This window comes from Meleagris gallopavo, chromosome 3 (genome assembly GCF_905368555.1).
Source record: "Meleagris gallopavo chromosome 3, MGAL_WU_HG_1.1, whole genome shotgun sequence".
In the NCBI taxonomy this organism is placed as follows: Eukaryota; Metazoa; Chordata; class Aves; order Galliformes; family Phasianidae; genus Meleagris; species Meleagris gallopavo.
In genome coordinates, this window is record NC_139406.1 from 72,959,372 (window position 1) to 72,986,869 (window position 27,498).

The window sequence follows — 27,498 nt, forward strand, 5'->3', positions numbered from 1 at the left end:
TTGTGAACAAATTAGAATGCTGCCTCTCAGCAGCACAGCTCAGATCAGGCCAGGGCTGGTTTCTACTCAGCTGTAGAACACTGGATACATGTACCAAGAAGCAGGAAGATTATCACAGCAAGAAGCAGCCAACTAAAAGCAGTACAAGTTATAAACAATTTTATTCATGTTTTAAGATCATTTTTCTCCATCACTGTCACAGCTGTATTTGTGTCAAAGAACTTTCATACTTCACAAGGTCAGTAAGTCTCAGCTTGTAGTTGCCATAGCCCAGCTTTAGGTCACCTGTGGCTCGTACTAGTTTATATAATTCTTGTACCTATGTATTTGTGCATGTGTTAAATTTATATATGCCTGAAAGAAAACTCAATTTTATCCCAGATCTTGAGATTTCCCGTTTTAGCATAAGAGGCCTTTTTGGCATGTACAGCAGCAACGACTCACAAATCCAACACCTCAACACAATGTGTATCTCAGGGCCTGCCAACTTTGACCATGCAGCAAGGCAAGCATACCTTCTCCTCTTGCAGCAAAAAAAGGAAAGACCCTGAATCGGCCATATCTTTTCTGTCAATACAGTACTAAGATCTAATAGGCCCAGTACTATTGCAGAATCGCACAAAGCTAAAGGTTGATATATGCCTTCAGGCAGGCTGTCACTCATTCATCTGCCCAGTACGGTGCAGACAGACCTCACTGAAGCTGTAACCCACTGTTGCTTTTAATGATAGTCAAATCCAGAGAAAGGCAATCAAAACCTAATGGTATCTCTTCTGATATCTGGGATGGCTAAGAGTAGCAAGCGTTCTTTCCTCTCTTAGATCCCACTCAACAATTCAGAGGCTCCAATATAACTACAACTAAGGTGTTTTGTTGGATCCCTACTGAGTTGGAGTTATGACTAGGTCTCCACTTGTGCTTGGCAAGAATGTCCTTTCCTTTCAAACACGGATCACATTACAGTTGCTTTTCTCACTTCATAATACAAAAAATTTGCAATAAAATGAAAATTGGATTACACCTCTATTAACCAAACATTCCTGTTAGCATGCTTTACTGTGGTCCACTTACTCAGAGACTGTTTTCACAATAAGCAGAGTACACTCCAGATGTCAGGTGAAGTTCACCACGCTGATTTCCAACTTAAAGCTGTTAAACAGTTTTTTGTATTGGCCATCTGCAAAATCTTCTCTCACCCATATGTTACAATAGCAACTGCCAGCAGCAGAGGCATTTCAGATAGCAATTCACTGATTAAAATTGTCAGGCTATTTTTCAGTGAAGGCATCTCAGCTCTGGAATTAATTTCTCCCTAACCTATGGTAAAATAGAACTTATGTTTGCTGACTTTCACAACACGGAATACGGAACTGCAGAAGAATGATCATGGTGTTTAGTGACAGGCCAGCTTGAGGGCCACATGGATGTGCTAACTACTGTTCTTCGGAGGTGCACTATTTTGAGAAGTAGACAATTAGAGGGAGATGATGAACAAATGTATTGAAATTATGCTAGTAACTGCTCCATTAGGATTCAGGCAGAGCCCACCCAGTGCAGAGCAACGCAGCCCCTGCAAAGGCACAACTGCCAACCTCAGTCTCAGAAACTCTCAATCTCTGCTAGCTACTGTTGCTATAGCAACAGCTCTTTAAAACACAGAAAACAGGTCAGGTAGTTTCAAACTAACCTCTATTTCTTATGTCTGTTTTCCAGCATCGCTGTTTTGAATTAGCCCACCTCAGTCAACCAGTGGGCTGTTGGCAGTGTCACCAGTCAGCAGAGAGGAGAAATGCAGGCTTCAGAGTTACCAGGCCACAGAGATGCCCAGCAACACAGCGCCTGGCCCAGCCACCACTTTTTTTTTTTAATTAAATAAAAAGGCACTGCTCAAAATTTGAAGGTTTAGTCTTGTAAATCAGTGAACGCAAGTAAGTGGAAGAAAAGAAGGTTATCCAGAGAGTTAATGTGGATTCACCAAGAAGAAATCATGCTTGACCAATCAAGAAGCCTTCAAGACTGGCTGGTAGTGAGGGAGGAGCACTGGATGTTGTTTACCTTGAGTTCAGCAAGGCTTTTGATACTTTCTCACACAGAATCTTCAGAGCTGAGCGGCCAGTGACGTAGACTGAGAATTGTCTGACTGACAGAGCTCAGATGATTGAGATGAGTAGTGCAGAGTCTAATTGGTGTTCTGTAACTAGTGCTTTTCCCCAGGACTAGGTTTGATCTTGTTCAACATCTGCATCAATTACCTGGATGAAGGGATAGAGCGCTCCCTCATAGCGTTTGCTGACGATACAAAGCTTGGAGGAGTGGCTGACACACCAGAAGGCTGTGCTGCCGTTCAGCAAGACCTGAACAGGCTTGGAGAGTTGGGTGGAGAGGACCCTAACGAGTGGAGAGGAACCTAATAAGGCTTAACAAGGGCAAGTGTACAGTCCTATGCTTGGGGAGAAATAACCACATGTACCAGTACAGGTTATGGGCTGACCTGCAGGAAAGGAGCTCTGCAGCGAAGGACCTGATGCCCTGGCAGACAACAGGTTGGCCATAAGCCAGCAGTGTGTCTTTGTGGCCAAGAAGGCCAACAGTATCCTAGGGTGCATTAAAAAGAGGGTGGCCAGCAGGACAAGGGAGGTTGTCCTTCCCTCTACCCTGGAGTACTGTATCCAGTTCTGGGCTCTTCAGTTCAAGATAAGAAACTTTGAAAAAGAGTCCAGCGGAGAGGTGCAAAGATTGTAACAGACATAGGGCATCTCCCTTAGGAAAGGCTGAGAGACCTGCGGCTGAAAGGGGATCTTATCAACCCTTATAAGTATCTGATGTGTGAGTGTCAAGGGGATGGATACTCAAACTTCAGAGCACTTGACACAGGAAAAAACAATCTCAGTAAAGCAGAGCTCCTTGAAACCTGTGAGAAGGAAGTTAGCTGGCTCAAGAAACAACAAATAAAACAGCAGAGCATACACCGGATTACACAAATACATCTCACTCTGCATCGTGATGGACACATTTCCACCTTTTTCTCCTCTCTTCCTGCAGTTCCACTCCTGGTGGGTAGAACACAGGTGCTCACATCTCAGTGGGTAATTAGTGACAGATGAAATCCCAAAGGAGCAGTGTTAGCTTCATTTTTTTAAATCTAATGTCTTTGTTACTTTAATTGAATCTGTCTGAATACCGGCTTACTTACAGCCATCTCTTTATCTTGACTCATAGTGGTATATTCTTATTAGTTAATGGAAACTCTTTAGAAAGACAGAAATAGCAGTGAAATTTTTAATGCTGCAAAAGTAAACTAAAAAGTCCATCTCACCTTACACATACACATCACAAGCACCACAGAGCTCTCACAGTTCCAGCGCTATTAATCCATCACTACCTGGATACCTTTTATCTTTTGGTGGCCATGTGTCATGTTTTTCTCATGTATGGATAGCAGTAAGAACATGTACATATAACTAATGGCAAATATTAAGTAACAATTTATTTCTACTAAGAGTAAACGATAATACTGTAATAACCCAAATGACAATGCAACAACTCAGGGGATGACAGCCCAACATTCCATTCCTAACATGAAGCTTTGCAAACCATATTTTGATTAAAAAAATATGTAACTTCTTCAGAATGAGCCCATGAGAACAATCTTCAGTGATGAGACTTAAGACATTGTTTTGCTTTCTCCCAAATAACATTAATGGAAATAATTTCAATATAAACTGTCCTGTAATTTTCTTTCCTCTATCAGTGCCTATTTCGACTGTTAACTTCCAGGAATTTTCCTTTCCATACTGGAGAAAAAAAAAAAAGTTTGCTTTAGAAGCACATGAAGAACTGCTTTGAAAACAGTATAAGCACTTTTTAGGGGTTCCAGTGGGACTAATGCTCAGAGCTCCAAGATAGCCCCAAACAACTCTCCCTTTTCTTTTTGCTGTATTCTCTTTGAAGACTGTGCTTTTTGACATAGGGAGTTACTTTAAGAAGTCTCTGAATAGAAGAGGCAGCTATCTTATTTTTACTGGAAGCAAGTTTTGGACCTCAGAGAACTTTCTGATGTGATGGAAAAGTCTGGTCTGAAGGTGTCTTCAAAGAACATTTTTTCTCCCATCCTTACTTGAAAGAACATCCAGATAAAAAAACGATCAAATATATTGGTCTGTAGTGACACCATGAGGGAAAAAAAAAAATCAAATGTGTTTATAAAAAGTTCGAATTCATATCTACAAGCTCTACAGGAGATTGATACAATAGCATGCAGTCAAGGCTGCACAGTATGCAAAGTTCCTGTTTCACAGCTACTAAAACCCTAACCTTTTCCAATGCCTAAGCTTGTTGCGATGTAAATAAAATAAGTTAAATTCTTTAAAATGGTTTAAGTTAGCTTGTTTTAGTTCTCACTGTTGCACACTGAAAACTGTCAGGATTCTCAGTGTTAAGCAGTTCTTTTGGAAGAACTATAAACTATGTTATTCTGACTTCAGAGCTTTCTTAGAACACAGTTTTGTCCTTGTACCTCTCATTTTCATTAAGTAATTAAATTTTCTTTCTACTCTTATTATGCCTGTACAACTCCTATTCTCAACACAAATACAAATGTGCATAAAACAAAGATCTTTATGTAGACGCTATACGAGTGATAATTAATCAACATACCAAAGATAAGGAGATTTTGTTTCTCAGTGTTAAATTTGCATGATGCTTTCATAGAAATGATTCTGAAGAATTCTGCTGAAGTGCACAAAGTGGCACACACACCTCTTTGCATCAGCGTTCAGTTTGGGCATCTGACAGAGGTGTGATACACTGTCCTGTCATTAAGAGTGATTTATGCAACATGAAAACAATTTGGATTAAGTATCTCCCTGCTTAAAACCACCAAAAAACAGAATACAGAGATCTGAAACTGAACCATTTTGATGCACAAAAAACAAATACTCTAAAACTTGTTCAGCCTTTCTATGCCACCCAAGGATCCCAAAGAAGTGGATTAGTACAGACAGCTAATTATTGAGGTAACAAGGCGTTACTTTAAACCAGCAGTGCTGCTCCATCTTGTCAGTTCCTCTCATTTCTTTCACTTGTTCTCTTCAAACTACACATGAATTACAGGCACACTGTATACTTAAGTTTATACACTAGGGCTATGCTTCAGACTACCTTTGTGCTAATGAGAAATAAAACCAGTTTTTTTGATCTTTTCAGGTGTTTAAATTTAGACTCTTTGGAGTAAAGTAGTTTCATTCTTAACTCTGTACCAAGAATTAGAAAATTGGTTGAAAAATAAATTTCAAAGTGTCTTTTCAGTAGAAGCTGTTTTCTAACTAAGAAAAATAAGAATTACATTGCACACTGAAACTATTAGACATGATACAAACACAAGGACAGTAGGGATGCTTTAAATTTTCAGGAGAGAAAACACCGTTCACTGAATCTTGGCTGAAATTTTTCAGAGGCATACTCATGTTTGGAAACGCTATTTGATTATAATTTTATTTATTTATAACTTTTAATTATGAAAACTCTCAAGGTTACCCAAGGTCTAGATCCTCCAAAATACTGAGACTTCTAATAAACAAATTAGGCATGTCAATATTTTTGAGTACTTGAGTTTGTAATGACCTACGTGTTCTCAATCTCTTCTATGCTTATAAAGTTCAGCCATCAGCAGTAGCTTAAAACTCCTTAGGATTTATGGCTGCTGGAGACATTACAGGATGAAGTCACCTACAACAGTCCTCTGGTCCAAGCAGACTCCACCAAGACTGCTCCTGACATGTTTACCTGATCAGATCTTTAACACCAACATCAGCAGCAAATTCTGCAACCCTCTGAGCAAACTGCTGTAGTACTTTGCTATCCCATGAGATGTTCTTGCTATTCAACTTCAAATACTTTGGTGCAGTTTAAGACTTTCAATTCTTATTCTCAGAGGATGTATGAATGATAAGTAAAAATACATAATTTTGTTATTCACGTCCGAATGGAAAAAAGCTTTTTGGCCTAGAGAGTGTCTTCCATGCACTTTTAGGGTAGAAAATTCGTATGAGCTTTGTCATATAGTAAGATTCATCTTCCAAAACTGCCCAAGTATGGTGCCAGCCCTTTGACATTAATTATTTAGTGATCAGAATAACAACTTTTAAATAATCCTACAATTTAAGACAAACAGAAAGAATGGATTTTGTTTACTAACTAATTTACTTATGTATAGCACCAAATTCTTAGGCTTGGTTCTCAATTATTCTACAATGATGGGGGAAGGGATATACTCAAGGAGAAAGGCTCCTAAATTCAATACCAGTTGGAGAAACACTTTGTTCACACAGTAAATTCCCTTATTCTGTTGTTGAAATAATTCTCCTTTTGTGGTTAGACTACTCAAACAAGATTTAACTAAATCAGCCAGTATTTGACTTGAAGAGATTAAAAAAAAAAAAACAACACAGAAGTTTAATAGGTTGGTCTGTCCTCTTTGCCTAAGGGAAAAAATAAAACAATAATATATTTTTAGTCTACACATCAGAGCAGCATAACCTCCCATACTGAATGCCTGCAGAGCTGTACGATACAACCACAGATAGCATACAAACTATCCACACTGGATTCCTAATATTGACAGTGCTCTGAGTGAATTATTCCCCACATCTTTTATTTTTCTAAATGACAACCCACACACAAGAAGCTTCCGTACTGGCTTTCTGTTATAAGAGGCTGAGAAAATCTCTGCTGAGATTCACACTCTCCTCATGAAACAACAAAGATAAAGGACACTACATCTATTACATTCAGTATACAGTCTCTTGTCTGTTAGCTGCCTCTGAACTAAAATGAATGAAATTCCGCACAGAGATTAACTGTCAACATCAATAATACTTTTATTAACTATATGACCTGGCAAATAATTTTCTGTTTACCTCATCTACAAACAGTACCTGTAAACCCAGACACCTAAGTTTCCTATTCCCTCAGTTAAGAAAATGCATGCATCTCTCTCTGTTCTGTGATATTCTTCCTGTCAGCATCTGAAAATGCTACATGATATTCATGCAACTAATTAAAAACAAAGCAAAATGAATATACATTAAAACATCATTTAAAATTTTCTTTTAACTCAGAGGGAGATTTGAAAGGATTGAAATTAGAGGAAATACATTCAATCCATAAACTAGAAAGAAGACTATATCAAATTAATTCATCTTCTGCTTAAATAAAATCAGACTAAAGCAGCCAAGATTTTGGCCAAAGAGGTATTTCAAATGAAGTGAACTCAAACTAGCTTTATAAATGAAATTTTTATTAAATTCTTAATGATCTTCAGTCATATTATGGTATTTCATTTTTGTGAATCAATTGTCACATTATACTCCATATGAGCAATATTATTATTTCACCATGATTATATTCTAATGTATTTGATCTGCTTGAAACCCAAGGAAATATTCTGCCTAGGGTAACAGATGGCTTTTAAAATTTTTGTTGCTATTCCAGAATCTTTAAGTCACCCAAAATGCATCTACTTAAACATGATACTGTAGTTACTGCAAAACATGATCTACATGTTCACTGTTTAATATTTAACAATCTGGATATCATTCTTGTTTGGAAATAATTCTACTAAAGACAGAAATCATTACCCTATCATTGCTACAATAAATAGATTTGCCTTTTAACATTTTATCATCAATATTTAAAAAAAAAGTATTATTATTATTTTTAATTTAAAATGAAATAATAGATTTTTCAGATCGGTGCAAGTGAACTTGAGCACCTGAGCAGCATCAACTCACAAGTTATTACCAGTTAGATATTACTTCATTGTAGTTCATGTAAATGCTTTGTTAACACTGCGTCCCATGCTAATACAACACACCTTACAAAGGAGCAGGAGGTTTTGCAAAGCAATTGTGTATCTTAATGAGACCTAAAATGTCATGATATCATACTATGGTACAAATGTAAGAAATAGGTTAATTCACAATATGTAAACATAGCACACTACTCTTGAAAGTTAGTATTTAGCTGTTTTTCCCCATATTAAGTTTCAAACAAGTTTTCCTTATTAAAAGTTCACCGTATTTGTTGTGAAAATTCTTATATAATGCTCATTAAAAAAAATAAATACTCTGACAAAAGCTTTATATAAAACACACAGCAAACACTGTAAAAAGCAAAAGGATAAATCTGAGCAATCTGCTTCAATGACACCTTTAGTTATTCTCCTCATTTAACACATGCTTCTCTCCAGCATGAACACAGCTGATGGAAAACCACCTCATATAAAGAAAAAACCTATCATAACAGAAACAGGCCAATGCCTACCATCTATTAAAAAAATAACTGTTCTTAAAAGGACTGGGCATTCAAGTGGCCAAAACAAGCACCACATCATTCAGCCTAATCTGGTACTCCATTCCAAACAGCTGCCTTGTGAGCTGCGAGGCAGAAAGCCCAAAAGTTGGCCCATTCAGCAGTTAAGCTTCATTACAAAAAGCTGCTTATATTATGTATCATTCACATTGCCATAAATAACATTACTACTTATTCAATGACACGATTCCACTTCACAATGAGCAGTTTCTTGTTGACATCAGGGTTCGCTGGGAATAAAACATCACTTAAGCCCAAATAAAACTGAGTAAATTAAGAGTTGGAAATACTGATTTAATTTCATCATTTGCTGAATGCCTTAAAAAAAGGGAAACATAAAATGATTGCCTGTATTCAGAAGTAATCACTGAAAAAGAAAACCCACAATGATCTTTGAGAGTGCAAAGTATAGGCTGAAATTTAGTAAAAGCTGACGTTTGAACAAACATTGGTTTCTTTTTGTAACACTTATATCCAGAGCTTGAGCATTCCTTTTTTGAAATGCCAAATTGAACAGAACGTTCACAAACATTTAACCAGAAATACATTTACCTGAGAGTCGCTGATATAGAAGATCCATATTTTGAGTTTTCCAGAATTTACCATGATATAACATAAATAAGTAACAGAATAAATGAAAGCTAAAATTAAAAAAACAAAACTATAAAAATTCCTAGGCACAGAAAATATAGCATTGAAGAATATATATATATATATATTTTTTTTAAAGAGCAAGGAAAAAAATGTAGAAAACAACAACAGTAGAAAGAAACAAAAAAACATCCACATCTCATCCATGAAAAACAGCATCTTAGCCTTGAAGCACATAATTAAGGCAAATTTGGAATAGCATAATATTCCACTATCTATCTATAGATATACTATATATACTATTCCTATATATATATATATATATATACACACACACACATATATATATATTCCACCCACATATATATATGTAGGTCACTATTCAGTATCAAAATTAAGTCTCATGAGAAGTTATTTATAATATATCCGATTCAATACAATGCTAAACTTGAAGATCAGCAGTGAAAACTTGTTCCTCATCAATTCATGGAACATGACATCCATAACCAGCACAGACTGATCAAGACTGAAGGCCAGCAGGACCAACAGTAAACAGGAGAGAGATGGATCTCCCATATGGCATTTGTGAAAAAGAAATATGAGCAGTTTTTGACTTTCGAAACAGATGGACTTCAATAGTAAAAAACAAATCCCAAACACATACTTTCAGAGTGAAAAAACGTTGCTGACATTTCTTATTTTAAAACTCAGATTGGTGACCAGAGCATCTTATTTTCTTGGACAAATCTTCTATTTTCATTGGCAAGTAGATTTTAAAACATTTACATCAGGACAGAAAACTATGCCCACACAAAAACTTTCAAACCAGCCTTAGTGCTAAATTAATTTTGCATTATTTTACACTTTCATTTATCCAACTTATAATTTCCTGCATAATTTATTTACATAATCTAAAAATGTTAGCAAGCACGTAAAACCATTATATCTGCATTACATGTCTATTTAAACAAAATTAAATAACCATTTATTATTTTATCAAACAGTAAAGTACATCAGTAACAGGATAAAATAGAACTGACAACTAACACAAAAACATCCTTTGGCCTGAAATATTATCTCCTCAGGTCTCACCTTATACACACAAATGAGTAAATCAATTACTTGCAGGGAACTACAAGGATTATTCCTTCTTCCTGTTCCCTCAAGTCTCCCACCAGCTTCTCAATGGTCTTTTTCCCTCTCCATTTTATGCCATAGGAGAACTACAAACTAATTAATTTGAAGTCTTTCCAAGTGATATACTCAAATAGCTGTTCTCAGCATGGCATTGTCAGTCTGCCAGGGCTCACAGGTAAAGCTAGCAGTGGCATGCTATGCGTGGCTTGCATGACCACGTGGTTAAGAAAGCTTTCTTAGAGTAATGGTGTCATTCAGCAAACAAGTTTGATGATCTCCAGCTTACAGAGCTCACCTCCCCTTCCTCATAGGAAGACAGAATTGCAGGAAAGTGTATTAGCATTAAGCTAGATTTTTTCATTTAGAACTTCATCCTAGTGTATTAATCCCTTCTTTAAATAAAATGATGACTGCAAGCATCTAATGTCAGAATCCCTTTCTAGATCCCATTAAGGATAATTCCAACCAAAATAGAACTATTTACTAGGAAAAGTTTCCATTATTTATCCTTTTCATGAATCATTTAGAGACTTTATGCCAGCAACAGCAAACATTCATGTTCATCTTACAAAAAGTGGACAATATATTATGCATGCTGCCCACTGATTTAGCCTTTCAGAAAGTCTCTCGTAGGTCGCTTATCAATAATGCCACTCACTGTCTAAAAGATCAACGGAAGTCCTTCTAGAATGTATGAATAAATAATATTTGCCTATGGTTCAAACCAGCAGGCTGTTAAAACCAGTGTGCTGCGTGACATCACCTGGCAACACATGCTTCAGAGAAACATTGGTTAGTGGTCTGCTCTGAAGCAGGACATCCATTATTGATGAGTCCTCCTGAACTCTTTCTTAGGCTGACTTATCTATGGAAGTATTTGGCTTTTGTTATGTTTAAAACAAAATCCCTCCAAGACTGAGTACATACATTGCCCGTGCAAACAGTCATTACACTATTTGTTCCAATATCAGAATAATTTTGTAGTGACAAGCCTTTCAGCGCTGCCTGCCTCTTCAGAGAGACAAGGACAAATCGCATACTGTGCATCTTCTGAGGTCCTTCATGTGCCAGTCATACTAAAACTACCAGCAATGTCTGCCTATCACACACAACACACATACCTCTGAAAATAAGACCTCCTCGGGGCATGGTTCTAGGACAAACTTATTACAAGAAAACTTGTGCGTATAAGCAATACCAACGAGCTATTACGAGGATTACTCATGTGCAATTATTCATGAATAAGCACTTACAAAATCAGGATCTTTAGCATTTACAAAAAAAATCATTTATATTTGCATTTCTCAGTACGTGATGGAAAAGACAGAATAAATTTTCAATTGTTCTAAGGGCAATTTTATTGCCACTTAGAGAACAGTCACTTTCCAATGACTAAAGAAAGTAATTGTTTTGTTCAATTATCAAGAAGATGAATATTACATTTTAGGGTTTAAAGAAAAGAAAAGTCTAAAAAGCCCACCCAAACTAAAATCTAACTCAATCAAAACTCTCTGGCAGCAACAGCTTGTACTGTGCTGTTTAACTGGCTTTACTCCAGTAGCTTAAAATTTAAGAGTCAGCTTTATGTAGAGATGCAGTAAGTGAAAACTGGAAAAAAAATCCCACACCTACAGCTGTCACCTAAAATTAAACACAACGTTTTTCTCCAAACCCCAAGTGTACTTTCAAAAAGGTGCCATGTGATCACAGTTAGCTACTGCACTGCAGTGAAGAACATGTATAAATTACAGCAGATAAACTAAATTCTTTCATTAACAATGCTAAAAAATATAAGAAAAAAATGTAAGAAAAGTCAAAAAACAGGTGTAATTATCTCCAACTTTCTAAGCAGGAGATATTTACACTATTTTGAGAGTATCCTAAAATTAAGGTGTACTTATAGATAGCTTTTTTTTTTTCTTTTTTCTTTTTTGCTTGTGTTATAATTTGTAACATAGGGAAAAAAAAAATAAAAAAAAACATATTTCGGAGGGGAAGGAAAAAATGCCCTTGAATAGATAGACTGGTGTTAAATACAAAAATTCCATAAAGAGAGGTACACGTTATTGGAATAGCATCAACAACTTGGCTTGTGCAAAATAGTAATTAATCTTGACCACCTCAGAGCAGATGGATTTGATGTCTCCATCTACGTCCAACTGCTTATTGTCTCACTGACATATTCACAAAACATGACAATATTTCACACCTCTAGCAATGTTTTTTAATAGAACTGGGTCAAATTTGAAAGCTTTTATAACACAAGTTGTAGAATCAAAAGTGCTTTTTACTAAAAACCTGTACTTATAAAGTTTATTTATAGTGTCATATAGCACCATGTATTAGAAAGGCACAGCCAATATAAGATATGAAGATAATTGGATAGTATTCTTGAAAGATTACTTAATTTCCTTGTATTAACATAGTTATAAAACAGGATTAACTATTTTGGCACATATAAAATAAACAGCACGTACCAAAGCAAACAATAAAAATGTACTTACAAAATCAAAATCTCCATCTTGAGGGACTTTCCAGTTATCGGGGAAAACATTTTTAGATATGTGGTAAGGTTCATGCATATTCTGATTACAGTTTTCAGGGCTTTTATTCTTAGAATCTTGTTTATCAAAGTAGTCCATGAAAGAAGGTCTTTGAACTTGAGGTGAAGTAGCATTTCCTTGGTTGAAAGAAAATAAGAAAATAAGATGAAACAATTTAAAGATGTAAGATTTACTGTACTATAAAATTAACTCAATTTACTAAGTTTCTTGGAGTTTACAGAAACTAACACAGTCATCTGTATGTGGTGCAAGCCTCCATTTGTCCCCTGAGGATCTCTGGCATAAAAGCTCATAGAAGAAGAGTGATATATTTGTAGCAAGATGCAATGTGGAGAAATGTTCAAGACATTTCAGAGCTGCACACACTGATAATATTAGAAATTACTTCATGTGATATCTATTTGTTGTTATAGAAACTGAATAACACAAGGTGCTAAGCATCCCTCTGGGTGCTGAATGTCCTTAACTTTAAGGCCTAGTCCACATGCACTTGTAGTAAAGTAACAGAATACTGTGCAGAATACTGCAGTTTCACAAAAGGCGGGACTTCGATTTAGAAGAACTTGCAAAAAACAGCCACACAAATGGTGTCTAAATGCTGCTTAATCAAACTTACTGCCAGTTTGTGATTCTTAGCATATTATGGGATCACACTTTCCAGACGGCCATAAAGCACCCATCTTTATGGCGTGGAAACACTGCAGGATTTTTGTCATCAGCTACACAGCTGCAAGAGCTTTATGAAGCAGATCAAGACCAGTGTGAGCCCCCTGTCTGTTATCCTTTTCATGAAAATAAATTTTTAAAAATATATATCTACAACTCTAAATGATTTGGATTTGTTTTCATTTGTGGGATTTCAAAATAAGTTCATTAATAAACAGAACAATAAATAAAACATAAGAAATATTTTAGTAGTTCTACATAGCTGTCTCCTCAGGGACTATATTCTGCATAGCATTATGATTCATGAAATGCATACTTGCTTACAGTATAATATTTTCTACATAGAGTGAAATTAAATATATATTTACAAGTAAGGTACGAAACAGGAAGGAAAATACAAATAACCAAATTGAAAAAATGCAGGGAGGACTATGCCCTTTAATTATAAGAATAATAAAAGAATTAGGAATTTTAACATGAACTACTTGTTTTAAAAAGAGAAAAGGAATAACACTGGAAGACTATTTTTGAGCTAGTTTTTAGCACAAGCACCAGGACTTGCTTATCTTCACACTTGGCCTTATTTTTGTTTTCGTTAATTCATCAGATGTTTATTCCTCCATTTTCACCTCTTATCATCTTTTCCTGCCCATTCCAACCCATTCCCTCTGTACGGAGATTTTAATATTCAATCTAATTTTGCTGCATGATGAATAGCAATCCTTTTTCATTAATCCATTTCGGCACTGCTCTTTTTCATGGCATGTTGATTTATCCTTTCGTTTCTGCCAGTACAATTTCTCCTGGGTTTCTGAATGTGTTTTTTCTGCCTTGCCTTTTATCCTAGACTTTACTGCACAGACCCCAGTTGCTACTCTTCCACCCCATAATGATTCCTCCATTCCGTCTGCTACATTTCCATACAAGCCCCCCCCCCCATTTTAACCACATTTTCTTTCAGTTGCAACCGTATTCTTCTTTGATCCTACACCTCAGTTTTCTCTACTATTTTCTATTTTATTTCACTTTATGGCAATTGTTTCCTATACAAAAATATTCCAAGAACTAAACTCCACTTGAATTTAGCAGACTGCAAAGCAGTTATCCTTCTCCAGAAGCTGCCAGGCTTGCCCCACTCAACCCAGATTATCTGAATGAGGTTTATGGATCACCGGACTAAAGAGCAGTGGACAGCATAAGGAAGAAACAGCAGGAATGCCAAACAATACAGAAGTAACTACTAATGGGCAAAAATGGAAGAATCTATATTTCAGCAAAGCATACATTCAGAAAACAGATTCAAGAGAAAGTAGTAGTATGTAGGGAGGGAAAGAGGATAAAAACAGAATACAATGCACAATCTTAACAAAATATTTATTATTAGAATTTCTATTTATTTATTACTTGCCAAGTACTGCTACAAATGCATGAAAGTATTTGTATCAAAAAGGTAGGACACCACACTGAGGACCTTTCACATTTCAGTTCTTTCTTCTGCAGAGATTGCTTTCTGTGAGTTTCATCCTTAAAACTTGTAAATAAGATTAACAGTGTCTCTGTTAGAAACACTGAAGTACCACATTGTTGGCCCAATCTGTTGGTCTTAGAAACAGGCTGAAACTGAAAGAATTCTGACAAGGAAAACTAATTCTAAATAGGCATTTCAAAGTAAGAAAAAATACATGTTCGACTCTAATACAAGCTTTGATCAAATTCAATTGATGTCATCTATAAAGAAAAACATCTTTATACTGATATATTTCCAACAGTGAGATATTAACATTAAATTGATTTTAAATTCCTTTAGAATCCCTTCAGTAAACTATTATTACTGTCAATGAATAATACAGTAAGTCAAGATCTGTTCCCCTGAAATTCAGGATCTATATCTAACTGTTTTTCTCACTCAAGTTCTTCAACTTCTCCATTTTATGGTCACTACAGCCAAGTTGCCACTGACTATCAATCCCAACCAGTTGTACCTTGCTTGTGAATAGTAAATCAGCTGTGCATTACCCCTCTTAGTTAATCCAGTATGAATATCACAAAATGATTTCTGATGTCCTTCAGGAGTCTCCTGAATTTCTTGCATTTCACTGAGTTGCACCTTCCAGCTGATGTTAGGAAAGTGTAAACTCCTGTGAATGACCACTAATCCCCTACAGTGAGAGAAAATTCAGATGATGGGCAAGGGCAGTGTGCCCACGGTGTTAAGGGAATAATGGAGGGTTTCGTCACGCTCTGAAGCTGCAGGGAGTAACATAGGGTACAATCGCAGCTGGAAAAAACTAACTTCATCTCAACACAAAGAGAAGCCTAATTTTTGTTTTGGGTGAACAGCTATACCAGCTGGTGATGTAAATATTTATCCCTGAGTTTACTGAACACCGTATATCTCCCCAGGTTATATACGCCTTCCATACTGCTCTGGCTACGTATGTATCTCAGGCCACCACAGACTTTAAAACTGAACAACTAACAAACTAACTTCAAAGAGAGCATCTCTAGCTTGAGCTGCCTGTAACCCATGTAATCCTTCCCAGCAACTGGGGACATCTAGTGTCAAGAGAGTGAGTGTAAAACAGAGACACATTAATGGGGATCATCTTCTTACTCTGAATGAACTACACACTGCTATTCCAACATTTGGATGAGTGTAACTAACTACGATTTCAGCATATCTTGTATCAATTCTAAATCAAAAGTCCCACATAACATCAAATATCTTCAAATAAGTAAAATTGCTATTAAACATTACGCAAGAAGCTGATCAGAGTCTATTGGACTCCAGTACTCCTACATTAAAAAAAAACAAAACATAGAACAACAAAAACACAACCAACAAAGTCTATACTCCAGAGACTTCCTCAAGTAGTTTCAAGACCTTTTCCACCTCCTACACCTGTCCAGGTGGCTTCTATCACAATCTGCAGGAACAGAAGAAGTTCCTTCCCAGCAGACAAGGGCCTATATCTCCTAGGGAAGTGTCTCCCACAATTTCCTGTTTCTTTTGTTTGCAAATCTGCAGAGGAAAGCTTTCTGCTTTTGCCTAAAGCCACAAGTTTCTTAGCCTTCCCTGTCCTGGCAATCTCCATCTACTTGACCATCATTTGCTTAGACCAGAGCAGTTGGGAGTCTACCAGAGAACTAAGAAATACATCTAGAAAATGTCTGACTGCAAATACATGCCTAACAAAATACTCATTACTGATTTTACAGTTTTCATACCAGTGACTTGCATACCCAAGCCAAGTCTCATTCAATATATAGGGTAGACAGCTAAGAGGAAAAAATGAAAGTATAAAACCGTCATTTCTTAAACTGTTCAGAATTCTATCATCTAAGGGAAGATTTTTATTTGCTTTACACTATACTTAGTAATCAATAATTGCAACTGGTATTTAAGTGGAAAACTCAAGTATTTTTCAACCAAATAAAGCCTTCAGATTTTTTGAAGTCTAAGAACTCAAGTTTAAAAGCTTTATATGGAAAAGGTTTTCTGCACAAAATATTTCTTTCCTACCTGAGAATGGGACTTGTAAAATTACTTTAATAACATTAGATCTATTTTTTCCACCTTCTGGAGAAAGGGGAAAAAAATTAAATGACAGTCCTGTTATAAACTCACTACTCTGCTTCAGCTGAGTAAAGCTTTATTTCTGCTTTCTGCAAAACAAAGAAAATCCATGTTAAGCCAACATTTTGCAACAGCTCTTGATCCAACATAATCTTGACAGATCCAACAGATCTTGAATTGCCAACATGGTTTTTTCTTTGAAAAAGATCCCACCTGTAAAACCTACTCCTATTAATGGAATAAATGAGCAACTTAATTATCAATTATAAAGGAGGTCTCCAGCAAGCACATTTATTGTCTTTTTCTCTCTCACTTGAACAAAGCTACATCAATGAAATACTAATGCCCAGGCTAAAGTAATGTTGAAATCAACCCATAATTAAGCTTCTTTGCTGGATTCTTATAAATTCATAATTACTCCATTCAAACTAAGACTTCCTAATTGCCAAAAAGAGGAAGACAATTTTTAAGAATTGTTTTCAAATGCAAGAGAGATATTTAAAGATCCAAAGAGTCTCTTTTAAAGAAGAGATAATTCTCAAGAGATAGTAAGTGAAGCACTAAAGAGATAATTAGAGAAGTATTGTCTGAATTAGGTTGTTGAGTAATTTTAAAAGCCATTTATGAGAACATTTGAGAAACCAATATGGAATAACTAACAGTGCTACAGGAAAAAAGTCACGCCTTACTAACTTCTATTAGCACAGCTATTCTTTTCTATTACTATAGGAATGCAGAGGGGTATTATACTGACATCTCTTGACTGGATTTTCCAAAAGTGTTAAAACTCCACAGTAGAGAATGAGACAGATGTCACAAGCCCCCACCATAAATGCAATAGTCATTCATTCTTGTAAATTAACTACGAGAAATACGTGTATAACAGAAAACTGTCCCAATTCAGAAACATCTTCTAATGAAGTCTTGATTGAAAAGAACTACCTCTGAGACTCTAGTTTATCCTATGAATTCATCTCTTAACACTGACTACACTCTTCTGCATTATCTAATAAATGTATCTGTCCAAGAAATTGCTACGTGGAAACTTGTTCACATCTACACAGGAGTTGTACATGAGTCTAGCTCATGGTGAGGCTGTTACGAAGTCCTGGGTCATAGATTGTTATTAGAAACAAAACAAAACAAAATTTACAAACAGCTTTTTAAGTTGAAAAACAACTGTGGGACCATACTAATAAGTATGTACTTCAGTAAACCAAGTGGTCATCTCCTGTTACAAAGACTGACTTCTATGGCACGCTCTTAAACAGGACGGATTTTAATCACTAATAAATTAATTAATAAAATCAACTTTCAAGAATTTACTTTCAAATTCTTACACTGGATATGTAACTGGTAGTGATTCCTGCCATCAATCCCAATCTTTCTTTGGCTCCATGTTAAACCGCCCAAATTTAACTCCGTCCTCCCGCATATCAGTACTCCGCATTGTGTTCCCTTCTGTTAGGTACATACTGCATCATCTCTGCTCACAGCGCATACAGGCACACGAAGTAGGAAAGCATAAATGTTATTTATTGCTTGGCTGTATGTGGTATGTTAGGGTAGGATAACAGACCTCTTTGTTCCAAATCCCTGTTTTATTTGGGCACAACCCACTATTTGTGAAAAAAATATATGCATGTTTTTAATTATTTTCTGTCATGGCTCCCAGAAGCCTCTAAGCATGGGCACTTATAAAAAAAATTATTATTGTTTCTTATTTTGTTCTTGAGCAGAGAAACAAAAGACAGAGGGAAACAAACGCGAAACGAAACACAAGAGCATTACAAAAACATTTGTCATAACTATTTTGCGTCTCTAGGAAGGAAATCAAGTCCCTCTCCCTAGTTAACTAAGTTTATTTATCCACATTGCTTGCAAGTGTTTTGTTATTCAAAAGTACTGAAGAGCACTTTCAAGCTACCTGTTCTGCTGTATTCCTACTGAGTTATGCAGACAACTAGGAAATGCCCACTGTGCCCACTTTGCCTATAAAGGCACGCTGGAAAAAGCAACCAAACACAGAAATCTTGTATCACTGTCAAGCACAAAGGAGCACAGATCTGTGTCCTCTCTCAGGGAGAGCAATGATTTGCACACTGTCACATTCCCAGTGACATTTCTTTAGGACATCTGCTATTGCTCCTGCTTCAGTCCGTAACATACGAATCACAGAAGCAGAGGAATAGCAGCTAAATTAGACACGATTTATATTTATTTACAGCTGAGAGATGTGGGTGCCCTATTCTTGAAATACTTGAAAGTTTTAAGCATTGGACATCTAATGCAAAACACAGTCAGTTCAGTGTGCAAGTGCAGGAACCCAAATCTGCCCGTCAGATGGATGAGGAAACCATCACTTGCCATCATGCTGCTTCCAGAGTGTCGACTTTCCTTCCTTACTGTTACAGGTACCAAGAGAGTCAGCTACAAGGGAGGAAGGGGAGAACGCCTGCTGTCTCAGAGATGACATTCTTCTGTTTCATGTGATGTAAGAGCAAGCTTAATAACTACACTGATTAACCCTCAAAGATTAGAAAGAAAGGTAGTTCCCTTTCTTAATAGGAATTGCTACCAAAAGCAATTCAATTTGTTTTTTTGTTGTTGTGTTTTTTTAAAAATTTTCAGGAACGTAAGAAACTAAAAGGATAAGAGATAATAGTGCAAATGGAAAGGCATTTTTTTTAATTGATTTGGCATACTAACAGATATTCCCCCTCAGCACATAGAAAATGGCACGGATAGTTACTAAAACTTATGTGATTTGAAAGGCTGCACAGAAACTGCAGAAGTCCCCTGCTTCATAATAATCCCATCATAGGAATTATTTTATTTGCTTATAATATCTTATAATAATATAATATCAAGTATTTACTGTCACTACTCTGTTCCTTAGCTTGCTGAAGTGTGTTAGTTTAAGATTACTTATTCTAACCCCCCCCTTATCCTCACAGTTTAATAGGTAAATACTGTATCAGCATGAGAACAAATTAAAGCATGCACTGTTTACATGAAGTGAATCATCTTGCTTAATTTAAACACTAATCAACAGGTTTATAGCCTTATTACTAAGAACACTGAAGAAAAAAAGATCAACAACAACAGAAAAAAAAAAAAAAACAGGGAAAAAAAAGCAGAAATGAGCAGATCTTCCTCTCCTCCCAGTTTGCTGTACATTCAACCTCAAGGTAAATGCACCTGATTTACACTTCCAAACAATCTTTCCAACCAAATTACAGCAGGCTTTTGCACACAAACAGAAATGCAATCTTGTTTGATACAAATCATTCAACAAATTTATTTAAACAATTGCCTGGAGTTAAGCATTATATTTTGTCTCACAGAATCAAGCACTACAGTATCACCTATTGATGCTGCCCTTTCAAATAAATGGATTAACTTAAATTCAGTGGGAAATCTTCAGCCAAGTAACAAACAGATCAAAAGTAAACATGTATGTTTACTGTATAACAAACACATTATACACATCTCAGTCTAACTGACAACTTCATCTTTTAAAACACTCTTTTCCCTCTCTTTGTTATATATTTCACACCACTGAAGTTGATTTTGACTTTTTAATTTATTTCAATATGTTTTGGCCATTCCCTTAAATCAAGCATTACCAAATTAAATTTTAACAAATGCCATGAATTTACAAAATAATTTTGCAGCAAGATCTGCAGTACTGACTGCTGAATCCATGGAGAGTTGCAATGAGTTTCCAGGAACACCGACACTGAATCAGCACCTTCCCAGACAATCGCACCACTTGAGTGTAGTTCCTTGGAGCTGCTCCAAATGGATGCAGGACAGGAAGCAAAAAGCAAGTGACAGGTAGTAGAAGGGAGAATTCACAGTAGGTTAATTTCTGAGTCCTCCAGAAAGGCTCAGCAAAATACAAAAGCTACATGTAGTGCTTTGAATCTCCCACTATAGTTGCCCTTCTCCAGCAAAGGACAAAGTGCATTCATAGAAACAAACAGCCCTCTCCCCTGATTTTTAACCACTGAGCTTGAGCCTTAAAGGACACTGATGATAGAGTGTTCTCACAGAAGATGAGAAAACATAATGCATCATTAACAGAAAAGGAAAGTAAATAAAAAAAAACATACTTTTCATGGTCCCATCTTCCTCTTCGTCATCGTCGCTATTTATTACCATGGTCCCCAGGTCTGACTCTAGCATGGTACTGTTGTGTTCAATCATTGTCTGAGCACCTTCACTCATCGTGCTTGTGGCCCGCATGGTACTAGCACTCTCTGAATTGGTCTTCACCATGGTGTGCGAGTCCAGCTCATCCTCATCCTATCAAGAAACACTGGTCAAAATGCAGCAGAGCATTTCAGAAAACCAAGTTAAGAAGCAATAATTTAGACGCTTATTCACTGTTTTTTTAATGTCTTCACACAGCCTAGCTATACTGCTAGATTAGCAGGTTTAATAATACTAAAAAACATGAAACAAAAATGGCATCCTATAAAAGTCGAAGAAAAATCTTCATCCTATCTGCCAGCTGTACAGCAACATCGATTTACCGGAAATATGTCCCACACACTCACTTTTGCACCCAGCTTTGAATATCTCACTGATCTTCTGGACTCCGTATGCTTCTCCGGGACCGAAAATCAGTAACACATTTTGTTTGGTTGGTCTGTAATAGATCATCATCAAGGGTATCACCCTTAACTAGACAACATGCTTTGCATCTAGTATCTTGACAACACCCTGTCTTGTCAGAACATCAAGAAGAGGGACAATCCAAAGCACAAATAGAGGTTGGGCAGAGAATGGCTTGAGAACAATCCTAAGGAGATGGATCTGGGAGTGCTGGTTGATGGAAGACTTGACATTTCCTTAAATAGGGACACTGACAGCTGTCAGTGTGTGCTTACAGCCCAGAAGGCCAACCGTATCCTGGGTTGCATCAAGAGAAGCGTGACCAGTAGGTCAACAGAGGTGATTCTGCCCCTCTACTCTGCTCTCATGAGACCCCACCTGGAGTACTGCATCCAGTTCCGGGGCCCCCAACATGAGAAGGGCATGGAGCTGTTAGAGCAGGTGCAGAGGGCCCCAAAGATGATCAGAGGGCTGGAGCACCTCCACAACGCAGACAGGCTGAGAAAGCTGGGGCTCTTCAGCCCGAAGAAAAGAAGGATCCACAGGGACCTTATAACAGCCTCCCAGTACATGAAAGGGGCCTACAGGAAAGCTGAGGAGGGACTTTTTATAAGGCTGTGTAGAGACAGGACAAGGACAAATGGTTTTAAAAAGGAAGAGGGTAGATTTAGACTAGATATAGGAAGAAATTCTTGACTGTGAGGGTGGTGAGACACTGGAACAGGTTGCCCAGCAAGGTGGTGAATGCCCCTCCTGAAAGCATTCAAGGCCAGGCTGGATGGGGCTGTGAGCAACCTGGTCTAATGGGAGTTGTCCCTGCCTGTAGCAGGGGGTTGGAACTAGATAATCTTAAAGGTCCCTTCCAACCTATTCTATGATTCTTTGATTTTGAATCAACGTGCCAGGAACGTAAAACAGAGAAATAACGACAATCCAGTTAATTAATTATTAACTTTATATGTAATATCAATATTTGAAAATACTGTTGGAAAATGCCACTCATTTTTGAAGTTTGATTTCAACTATATGCACAACAGCACAGCACTTCACGAATGCATACAAGCATTTTCTACACGAGTACATTTTTAATGTTCCTCTCAAAAGAAGAAATAATACCCACCACTGTAAAGACAATGCATGCCAAATTTTATAATTTTACATATAAATACTACTTCCACTAATTTTATAAACTTCCCAGTCCAACTGAAAACAGTCATGTATGTGTATATACATATATTTTTTTGCTACTGTAAAAGAACTTCAACTGCATCCTGATACAAAATATCTCTGGTTAGGAAAATATTCCAGCTACACAGCTCATATCATAAAAGTATTATATAACATTATGGACCAATTACAAGTAACATGCCTGCTGTTACACAGAACATTAAAACAAGATTTCACCCACAAACTACTTTTTCCTTTCGCTTAAATCTGTGTTGTTTTAGTATACTTCGTATTTCAACTATGGGGAAACCTGTAAGGAGTGCAAAAAGAAAGAACTCCAGTTACTCAACTCTCCAGTTTTGGCCATTTTTACTTCTTACTGAACTAGCTCTTTTCCTTTCCTGTTATTCTCTGACACGGCAGACAACTTGCCTGCAGAACAAATGTAATTGCAAGAACCAGAGACACTGTGTGAGTGCCTGTTTCACAAATGAGTGGTCAAAGTAGGTATGGAAACCGTATTTAGTAAGAGTACCAAGAGATCACCTCCCGCAAATAGTTCTCTTATGTCTTGGCCCAGAGACACAAAAACAGATCTCACTTTGATTCAGAATCTAGCCAACAACACAGTGCACTGAAACCAGGATTCAGAGCAGATTTGAATAAATTGTCAAATGTCAAAAGAATCATAGTTTTCCAGGTTATAATTTGTAAAAATATTGGAGTTCTTAAATTTCATTTCTAAGCTGCATGCTAAAAAACTCCGTGAAGTACCATACCCTTAAAAACTTACAAAACTCCTAAGGAAAGACAGCTTACAGATACAGCACCAGATAACTGTGCCTGTAATAAACAGGAATAGTTTAGTAGAGCTCCTCCTGGTGGCAACTTTGATTTTCTTCTTTTTTTTTTTTTCCCCTGAACATTCATGCTTATCTCACTCCTTTCTATACGTTTCCCTTCCCAAAAGGGTACTGTGGGAAGGCAAAGTATTTTCTTCTAATATTCCCTCTCCCCCTTTTTTGCACTTCTGTATTTGAGAAGTGTCTAAAGCATTTATTAATAAGTGCTTCTTTCAGTATTGCTACACAATGGAAAGCCAAATCAGGACATACTGCCTTTTTTATCTTAATAAACACTGAAAATGAAGCATCTCTAATACACAGAAAAACAACTGAGATTAAAACAGAGTTAACATCTGATGTATGTTTTTGCTTGACTAATATTAATATCCACGTATTAATATTAGTAAAGTTGAAAGCAGAAATGAAAGACATTTTCCTGAAGCTTAAATTCTATTTTTTTTAGAAGTGGGGAGAAAGAAAAAAAAGAAGTGATGACCACCAATATGAACAACTATAAAATGGATTCATAAGTGACCATTTTCATGTCTTCTCCTTTATCAAAAATACTATTTTTTTAATTTTTTTTTTAAAGTTCCTAAGCCAAATCAAGCATCTGGATTCTTTGAAGGAATAACATTTCATTTTCCAACCTAGAGTGACAGTAGTCTTTGTCTTACTATTATCTCTCAGCACAAAGAACAGCTGTCATCCAGTACCAAGAAGACTGAGGATGACAAAAGCCAATCTCAGTACCAAAAGAACTGTCCCCAAAAGGGATGCATGCAAAAATTCTGATCTTGTTTTCTCTAAATTAGAAATGAGCTACTGAAGGAGAGCAATATAAGCTTTTTCAGAGCCTGTGTACATCTTAAAACAATCAATGCTGTAGATTAAGCCAGGTTGCTTCCAGAATTATCCTTCCAGTATTGCTCACAAATAGGAAATTTAGCTAATACTACAGCAGATCATACTGGACCTGAAAAAGTAACAGGATACTTTCATAAAGTTACGTAAGTGTGTTTACATGATAGATGAAAGTGATTCTTTAGAACAAATTATGATTCATTCTTTACAGTTCATAAATATTGATGTCAAATTTCTGATTTGTTATTAAAATGGTAAACTCCCTGATTAAATAAAAACAAATATAATATTCATTTTAATTACCAAAGAACATAAAGTATTAAAGCTGAAGTGACATGTTTTCTTGCTGTTTATGAAAACAGATCCAAGAATCAAGAAATAAGAACAGCTAACTATGACTTCAAACTGTCTGCCATTCTCTTGTGCACAACTACTATCAGATTTGTATTTGCTAGAGGTTTCTGATACACGTAGACAAGATGGCTAACATCTCTTGACAGGCTAAGGAAATTTCAGTCAGCCACAGAAATTCTGAACATTATATCCCAAAGTTAGAACTTGGTTTCTAAAAAAAGAAAGAGGAGAGGTTTAGATTGGATATAAGGAAAAAGTTTTTTATTAGAAGGGTGCTGAAGTACCGAAACAGGTTGCCCAGAGAGGTGACGGATGCCCTATCCCTGGAGACACGCAAGGAGAGGCTGGATGCAACCTGATCAAGCCGTAGGTGTCACTGTTCACTGCAGGGGAGTTGAAAGGAACCATTAAAGGGCATTTGGTCCAACTCAAACAATTCTATGATTCTCTAAGAATATGCAGAAGATTGCCAACACTTTGCCACCCTACGTGACTAATTCTTCTCCATCTACCAAACTAAGTTAGAAGACTAACAAAGCAAATCCTTAAAGCATGAAGACGTAATCATGGAGACTCAATTGCTAGAATAAGAAATTCAAGAAGTCTTCGCTGGTAACAGTATGCAAGACTTCACAAAGTGCTTGTTACACAGAAGATACCAACACACAAGAAAAGTTTTCAGTTGAGGTGAGCTTGTGTATCATATATGAACCTACATTAGGATATAATCAAATGAAGTGAGATGATAAAGATTTATGGAATTTTTCAGTTGTATTTTTAAGATTCATAGGGAAAAAAGGGATGAAGACTAGCAAAGAAAAACAAATGACAAGAAAATAGGGCAACTTCCCCCTGAAATCTCTAACTGCGGTTTGTGTAAATTAAAAAAAACACTAGATGGCACCAAAGACAGCGATTAGTCTGCAATACATTAAAGGAAGATTTACATGCTGGCAAAATTTAGCATCCCGTAAAATAATTTCATTTACTATTAACACTTCATCATCACCCTTGAAAAACGTGCTTGTAGTCACAGCTATCTTTTCAAAAAAGCACTGTAGTAGCTACATAAACACATAATACATTTTGGTCAAGAACAAGGATTTTTAAAAGTTCCTAACACCTACAAAGCCCAACTACAACCTGAGTACATGCTCAGTACTGAGCACACACTGAAGTTTAAAAGCATTAACAAAACACATCAAGACGACTTTCAGCACACACTGAAATTCTAGCAATTCCAAGAGTCCTATGTATGAAGACTAAGTCATTACACAACATTTAAGATTTTTTTCTACATATGTTTAATCGCTACACCTACAAACAATGACTTGCTGCTCACACCTTCTGGGTCTAAATTGCTCTGGACTTGAACAACATGTTTATGCTTTTTAGGTAGATATATTTCACAAAACATAGCAATCTACACATTTCTTACTTCCACAACACTTAAAGGATTGCAGTCAAAATCCATTAGTACATATGACAAATGTCCTTTGACTTAAGAGAAAAAATGCTATGAGATCAGAAAGTTTTATTGCTGTTCATCCTGCAGAGCTACATAGATAAACAGATAGATATATATATCATACACGAAAGGCACATTAAAATAAACATAAAAACCTCCAAAAATACAGACTAGTGTACCAGATTTAAAAGACAGAATAACTTGAATGACTCAACAGGTCCTTTAAAACAGTACAAATATTATTAACATAAGGGAACATTTATAGCAACTGTTTCTTAATATCTCAAAAGACAGAAGATACCTTCCTATATACGATTAACCAAAAGAGCTTTTGAGTGAATGAATAAGCCTAAAGGCAGGAATAATTGATAATTGACAGTTGTCCAAGCTGCTGATTGCTGATAGTTGTCTAAGAAAAAACAGAAGCGGATACAGAAGTAGTGATTACTCGTTTCAGTACTCTAAAATAATTAAGCATTCCTCACATAATAGAGGCATTAAAATGTAGAAGAAAACATAAAGGACGAGTTGCTTATTAGCTCATTCCTTTAAAGAGCCACAGAAATAAATATTTAGGCATGTTTCCTGCGAGCTGCCAGGCAACGAGTCACTTTGCATTCCCATAATACAGCTGCCCAACCTCAGACTTAAATTCACATCACACTTCAAAAACTGCACAAGAGAAGAGATTGGTCATGTTTAGCAATGCCTAAGCTAACATTTAAACTTTGATATTGGGATTAACCTTCTGTAGAATAAACCACTTGCAATTTTTGCTTAATTAAAAAAATCTGTACAATTACCTCAGCACCTATCAAAACATGTCAGTTTGTCAGAAAGCATTCTCATCACACAAGCAGCTCTTGTAATAGGCATAAAATCAATTCAGAGCGCACTATCTGTAATGATATTATATATCTGCTGGAAGGATACAGACATGAAGACTGTATTTAACGTGGTCATTTATTTATAGCCATATAATGAAGTTTAGAAGGGCAAAAATTATTTACGTTATGATTGACAACTTCCTGTGCTACAAAAGATTCACAGAATGTTGTAAAAACTAAAAATAGGAAGTACTTTCAGAGATGGGACTCTTCCTCACCTGAACAATAATGATCCAAAATTGATCCTGAAAACTAAATACGTAGCAGTGAAATCTTTGCATCTGACTTAATTCTTCAAAAACGCCCACTACTTTCCATTGCACTTTCCCCTATGTATATCATTTATAACTCAAGTGTCCATTACCATACAGACATAACCCGAAGA

The 27,498-nt window shown here is 36.4% G+C and overlaps 1 protein-coding gene across 1 annotated transcript in view; it reads right to left on the minus strand.

Annotated features, from left to right (window-relative positions):
* Nucleotides 1-27,498, minus strand: part of STK3 (serine/threonine kinase 3) — a 139,597-nt gene that overhangs the window by 34,762 nt on the left and 77,337 nt on the right. The window contains exons 9-10 of the mRNA XM_085221468.1: nt 21,024-21,216; nt 12,603-12,778 (exon numbers count right to left, since the gene is read on the minus strand). Coding sequence (XP_085077594.1) covers nt 12,603-12,778; nt 21,024-21,216 — 369 coding nt within the window. The remainder of the gene's footprint in view (nt 1-12,602; nt 12,779-21,023; nt 21,217-27,498) is intronic.